This window comes from Chrysochloris asiatica, unplaced genomic scaffold, assembly GCF_000296735.1.
Source record: "Chrysochloris asiatica unplaced genomic scaffold, ChrAsi1.0 scaffold00027, whole genome shotgun sequence".
NCBI lineage: Eukaryota > Metazoa > Chordata > Mammalia > Afrosoricida > Chrysochloridae > Chrysochloris > Chrysochloris asiatica.
Genome location: NW_006408545.1, coordinates 22,309,677 through 22,316,428, shown reverse-complemented (window position 1 = coordinate 22,316,428; position 6,752 = coordinate 22,309,677). Strand labels below are relative to the sequence as shown.

The following is a 6,752-nucleotide window of genomic DNA, read 5'->3' as shown; positions in this document are numbered from 1 at the left end:
TCTGTCACTGTAGCTGTTGCAGTTAGAAAGCTTTTTTAGACTGCTCATAAATGCCCAAAGGACACTCCACTCCACCACAAGCCTCAGTCTGAAGGAACTAAGCTCTAGCTCTGTGGGTCAACAAACCTAGGTACCCTCTCAAGTACCTGGAGGTACCCCACTCCACAAATGAGCCCTCTGCCCAAAGCCACTCAGGTTTGCTTGCTCTATGTGCTATGCAACCCACCACTTTGTCTAGTGTGCTGACTGTGGATTCTGTTGCTACTGCTCTTCCTCCATTCCTCTGCTATTCCTCTCTGGGCACAGCTTGCTGTCTCTGAGCAGAGGAGGTTCAAGGCACAGGGCTTTCTGGGTCCAAAGGATGTGCTGTACTCATGCCTTTCTTCTTGATGGTAGTGAGCCCTCCTGCTTCTGAGATAGCTCATTTTGTACCCTTGTAGAATTCCAAGTTTTCGTATTCATAATTAACCCTGTTAACAATTGAATGCTATAATCCTATCAGTGTCTTCACCCACCTTCTCTTACCCATGCCCATCAGGAAGAAAAAGTTGTTTGGGAATCATTACAAAGAGGAATCCTGATGTGGCACTGTAGGATAAGCACTGGACTTCTAACTACAAGGTTGGCTGTTCAAACCCACCAGCTAGCTGTCTCTTGGCAACCCTATACAGGATCTTTGTGAGTCGGAATCGACTCAACAGCCCATAACAACAACAACAGCTTGGGTATAAGAGTATGTGTGATAAAATTCACTGCACTGCAATGGTATATTTAATATTCTTTACCAACACCATAGTTCAAAGGTCTTCAGCATCCTTAGTCAGTGTATGTTGCTGTTAAGTGCTGTCAAATCAGTTCCAACTTATAGCGACCCTTTAAAGGGTTTCAGAGGAGCAGCTCTTAAGTTTGAACTGCCGACCTAGTGGTTCACAACCGATTACTGTTCTCCGAGCACCACACCATTGTATGTAAGGTGTTGCAAAATACTAAATTCTATTATTCCTTTGACATTTATTAGCTAGCAATCTTCTCTAAGTCAGAGTTTTCTGTTTGTTTGTTGTTTTTTTTTAAATGAGTGAATTATAAGCAGTTCCTGTCAATATTCTTTTGGTGTTCAAATTGTTCCAATTTAGTTGTTCCTTGAAGTTGTTTGAGTCCTTTAGACCTGTCCCTTTTAATCTTTAAAAACTTCCTTGTTTTATGACATAACAGATATCTCAGATTTATCTTATATCATCTCTGCCCCAAACCTTTAAGCATCACTCATTGCAAAATACAGGATTTCTATTATAGGAGTCCTGGTGTGGCGCTGTGGGTTACTGCGCCAGACTGCAAAGCTGTTTGAACTGCAAGTTTGGCAGTTCAAGCTCACCAGCTGCTCCTTGGAAACCCTACACAGGGTCACTATGGGTCGGAACCGACTCGATGGCACATAACAACAACAACAACAACAATTATAAAATAATGCACATTTTCCTGAAAAAGAAGGCATTCAACAAAATTGCACATTAAAAAGAACAAGTATTAAAACTGCCTTGATCTTTTGTTTTCACCTAACAGATTAGCAAAAATTCAAAAGCTCATGAACATGCTCTGTTGGTCAGGCTATAAGAAAAGAAGTCATTTTGCTGATGGGAATTCAAAATAGTACAACTTCTTAAGAGGGGAATTGGCAATAGCGAATTACATATGCACTTATCTTTTGATGAAGCAATCACTTTTCATTCGAGAAACTTCCAAGAATACTGAGAAAAGTGCACAGGTTATGCTTTGAAGCAGTTTGTGAAATCGTTAAATAGTAGAAACAGTTTAAATGCACAGCTGTAGGTTGGATAAATTATGGCACAGCCACATAATAGAGTACTATGCAGGTATTAGTCATTGAATAATATAATTAATATCACATGAAAGTAAAATTCTGCTGAAGATAATTCAGAAACAGTTGCAGCTATTCATCAACAGGGAGCTGACAGAAAGCCAAATTAAAGCCAAATTTAAAAGAGGACATTGAACTAGGGATATAATTACTGATGTCAGATGGATCTTGGCTGAAAGCTGACGACATGGAACTAGGGATATAGTTCCTGATGTCAGATGGATCTTGGCTGAAGGCAGAAATTACCAGAAAGATGTTGACTTGTGCTTTATTAACTATGCAAAGGCTGTGTGGATCATAACAAACTATGGATAACATTGCAAACAATGAATATTCCAGAACACTCAGTTGTATTCATGAGGAATGTATGCATCCACCTAGAAGCAGTTGTTAGAACTAAACAAGGAGATAGTGAATAGACAGAAATCAGTTTACCATGGTTGTGTCCTTTCACCATATGTGTTCAATCTGTAGGCTGAGCAATAATCTGAGAGGATGGATTATATGAAGAAGAACATGGCATCAGGATGGGAGGAAGACTCATTAGCAACCTGCAATTTACAGATGACACAATTTTGATTGAAGAGGACATAAAATACTTATGAAGATCAAAAACCACAGCCTTCAGTATAGATTACTCCATACAAAAATCCTCACAACGGACCAATAAATCACATCATGATAAATGGAGAAAGGATTGAAATGGTCAAAGTGCCCATATTGCTTGAATCCCCAAACAACACATGGAAATCAAAAGATGGATAACATTAGGCAAATCTGCTGCAAAAGACCTCTTCAAAGTGTTCAAGAGCAAAGATACCAGTTTGAAGGCTAAGATGTGCCTGACCCAAGTCATGGGATTTCAGTTGTCTCATATGCATGTGAACATTGGACAATGAATAAGGAAGAATTGATGCATTGAATCTGAATCGTGGTGTGGGAGAAGACTATTGACAGTGCCATGCACTGCCAGAAGGAAAGAAGTTCAGCCAGAATGCGCCTTAGAAGTGAGGCAAGATTTCATCTCTCATTCTTTAGCCATGTTGTCAGGAAGGACCAGTTTCTGGAGGGCATCACGCTTGATAAAGTGCAGGGTCAGCGGTAAAGAGGAAGACCCCACAATGAGATGGATTGGCACAGTGGTGGCAACAGTGGGCTCAAACATAGTAACATAACCAGCCAATGTTTTGTTGTGTTGTGCATGGGGTCACTGTGAGTTGGAATCAGCACCTAACAACAACAACAGCTATTTTAAAAAAGGAATGAAGACGATCTTTGTGAACTGTTACGGTGATTTCCAAGATGCATGGTAAAGTAAACAAAACAATGTGCAAAGCATGTATACAAAAGGGATCCAAATTCCAATATCTTTTCATTCTTTTTCACGAACTTTTTCAAGCCCTCTTGTATAATGTGATACTATATGTTAGCTATTTTTAAACTTGATATTTTCTTGTACCAACTGTCAGCTCTTGAAAGTGGAAGAGGCCTTTGCCTCTCAGGATGGAGAATTAATCAACTAATAGGTTTCTTTTTTTCCCCCTCAGGATTGCCAGCAATAAGCGTTCCTGTGGCCCTCTCAAACCAAGGATTGCCAGTAGGGCTTCAGTTTATTGGACGTGCATTTTGTGATCAACAGCTTCTTATAATTGCCAAATGGTTTGAAAAACAAGTACAATTTCCTATTATTCAACTTCAAGAACTCATAGATGACTATTCAGCCATCATTGAAAATGAAAAGTTTGCTTCTGTTTCTCTAACACAGTAATAATAAAAGCACAGTGCAAATTAAAGTGACTGAGAGATTTTATACTCAAGTGAAGTCAAATTATCTTGCTAAATTCTTATAATTGGGTTCATTGGCAACATACTCATTTCCTTGCAATCTCCTTTTAAATTCTTTGTTATAAATTAAAATGATAAGTAATGTGTTTGTATTTATTAAGTAAGCATCACTCATTACTAAGTTTAGGATTTCTAATATATATATGTGAAGTCTTGGTGTGGGGCTGTTGGTTAATACACTGAACTGCAAGGTCGGCTGGTGAAGCTCACCAGCCACTCCTTGGAAACCCTATACAAGAGTTGCTATGAGTCAGAACTGACTCTATGGCACTTCACAACAACAACAGCTATCTATGTATATGTGTGTGTGTGTGTGTGTGTGTATGTGTGTGTGTGTGTAAATACACTTGAAAAAGAAGGTAAATATTCAGCAAAATTGTGCATTAAAAAAGCAGGGTTTGTGGTCAAAGTAGATTAAGGGAAACTTCTCAAAAATTATACATTTTTGTAACCTAAGTAAGTGCTAACAAAAAACCACAGTTGCAATCTCTAGAGCTAACCTGGCCAGTCACATAATAGATTGTCCCTCAGGGGATGTTAAAATGCATAAAAACCATAAAGTGGAAATGTTAGCTTCTATGTACTGGCAAGACAGGTGGAAGATAGGCTCTGACACAGGAGGAAGTGTGACCTGCAAAACTTGGGGGAACATCTCTGGGGAAGAGCCCAGTGCAGGTGCCCCTTTTACTTCTCTAAAAATAGAGCTGAAATGACTGAAGGCTTTTCTCATTTCCTGCTCAAAATTAAATGTTTACTTTTGCTTTTCCAGAACCTCTTGCCTCGAAGCCAGAACACTTCCATGTTACATGTGAGCTCATTCTCTTGTCTACGGATTCCAGATGAGCTACTTGATGCCATAGAAACATTTGTTAGAACCTACTAGACCATATGGACTTGAAACGTACAGTGGGGAACTGGTGGTTTCAGTGATAGTGGTTGAATGTACACAAGTAACATGCAGTGTGAAAATTGTGGGAATAATTTGGTGAGGATGCTATAGACGTGGGACCCGGAACAGAATTCCCCATCCCCAACCACTGGGGCCCTAGGAAAACCCCGTAACTCATCAGCCACTCGGAAACCCTATACAGGGTTGCTGTGAGTTGGAACCAACTTTATGGCACTCAACAACAATCCCAGAGTCTTTACTCTTTGCTTACGCTCTCTTGACTTCTTTTCAGATGTTCCCCATTTGGTCCCCTTGAGCCAAAGAGACATTAATGGGGATCTGTATTCTGTGTTCAATATTTGAATTAGTCTAAGGAAAATCATATTTTTACCCACTATAAGCTCCGTCATTGGGTTTCTTTTGTCTTCTGCCAGAACACTATTAATTCTGTTATTTCATGTTGCTCAGGAGTTTTAATTGCCACTTACACATTGTTGATGAATAAAAGGTGAAAGCTTAATTATTATTTAATGTTGTGTTACAGAATTTTAACCTGCCTACGTGTACACATTAGAAGACCAACTAAAACATTAGACTTAATTTTCACTAATTGTTTTCTCTCCTCCTAGAGATCTTTCCACTCCCAAACACTCAGTGTGCGTAAGTTTACATAAAAGCATGATGTGCTAAGCCCACCAGTGTTCATATAAATTTAGATTCTGAATCTCTGCATAAGAGATCCTTAAATAGTAACAAGAGGAAACCGTCTTAGTTGACAAAGAAGCTAGTAAGATGTGAAGAGCAGAATTTGAAGTGAAAAATTTTAAAAGAACATTTACTGTCTTCCTTCATTTGAGCTGCACTAGTGATTTGAATCTGAAAGTAGGTAATGCTTTCTCATAATGCCCAACTAGCATGAAAAGATACCCAATTTGTTTTTCTTTCTTCTCCATCTTACCCTAAATCTAACAGATTTTATTTTGCCAAGTCAGTGTCTGGGAATTTAACTGGCAAATGGTTTCTGTGTCTCAGCAATTTAAACCTTGAAATTGTTAGCCACACTGCTCTGGAGGAGGACACTTCTGCAAGGGCGAAGATGACTGCCAGTGTAAGATGAGGCCGAGCAAACGAAACTAAACAGAAAAACAAAACAGAAAACTCAACAGCAAAAACTGCCAGGTGGAAAAATGTGATGAGATCACAAACTTGGCACCCAGATGCCGCAGAGTCAAAAGAGCAACAGGGAAAACCAGTGTTCCATGTTACCCCACTCTGTGCACAGAGAGGCAAAACAAAACGTTCTCTTTGAACAGCTATTTGATTCCACGTCCTCTGTAGGACAAAGGAATACAGGCCACCTAGAAAAAGAGCATGGTACAGAAGAGGAGCTTCTAATGATGTCTAAGAGCACTAAGAAACATCCTCACCTTCTAATGTAAACAAGAAGTAACCTTTAGAATTTTAGAACAATCTGAAGGCCCTTAGGAAGAGATATGTTAATAGGACACCAATAAATGGATCTCAGAGGTTCTACAGGCTGTGTGTCCCACCCTGTTCCATTCAAAACGGGAACAGACTAATGGAATTTTAAAAACCGCTTTTATTATGAATTTCTTTTAATCTCCCTCCCTTTCCTCTCACATTTGATTATCTACACCAAAGCTAAATGTGCTAGCTGTGCAGGCCTAGGGCAAAATGTATTCTTTGTGTTTTGAAGCACCAGAGGAGAGTTTAAAATAAAAGGTTTTCCTCTGTTCTTTCATAACGTAAGCAGTGTGTATACTAGAACATAAACCTGAAAATGTAATAAAGGCAAATAAAATGGGGAAAGATAAAACAAAAGTAATAATTACAAAATTTTAGAGGGACTTTGTAATTTTGTTTCTTTGTATACCTCAATGAGATATAAATCCAAGAGGATTTTAGACCTTTTATTTAAAATGTAATATTATAATGGTATAAAAGTAAATAGTTGAAATCAGAGTGATGTTTAAATAAACACTGGGGAGAGATAAAGTCAGGAATTAGGTAACAATGCAAAAAAGTCTTTGAAGGTTCTATACAAATTCTTACGGCTATACAGTGTGCTGTTGTGGTAAATTTCCCAATAGTTCCTAGATGATCTATAGTATGGGTACAAAG

At 38.7% G+C, this 6,752-nt stretch overlaps 1 protein-coding gene across 1 annotated transcript in view; it reads left to right on the top strand.

Annotated features, from left to right (window-relative positions):
• QRSL1 (glutaminyl-tRNA synthase (glutamine-hydrolyzing)-like 1) overlaps positions 1-3,644 on the top strand; it is a 35,668-nt gene extending 32,024 nt beyond the window's left edge. The window contains exon 11 of the mRNA XM_006839995.1: positions 3,424-3,644. Coding sequence (XP_006840058.1) covers positions 3,424-3,644 — 221 coding nt within the window. The remainder of the gene's footprint in view (positions 1-3,423) is intronic.
• Positions 3,645-6,752: the final 3,108 nt, after the last annotated feature.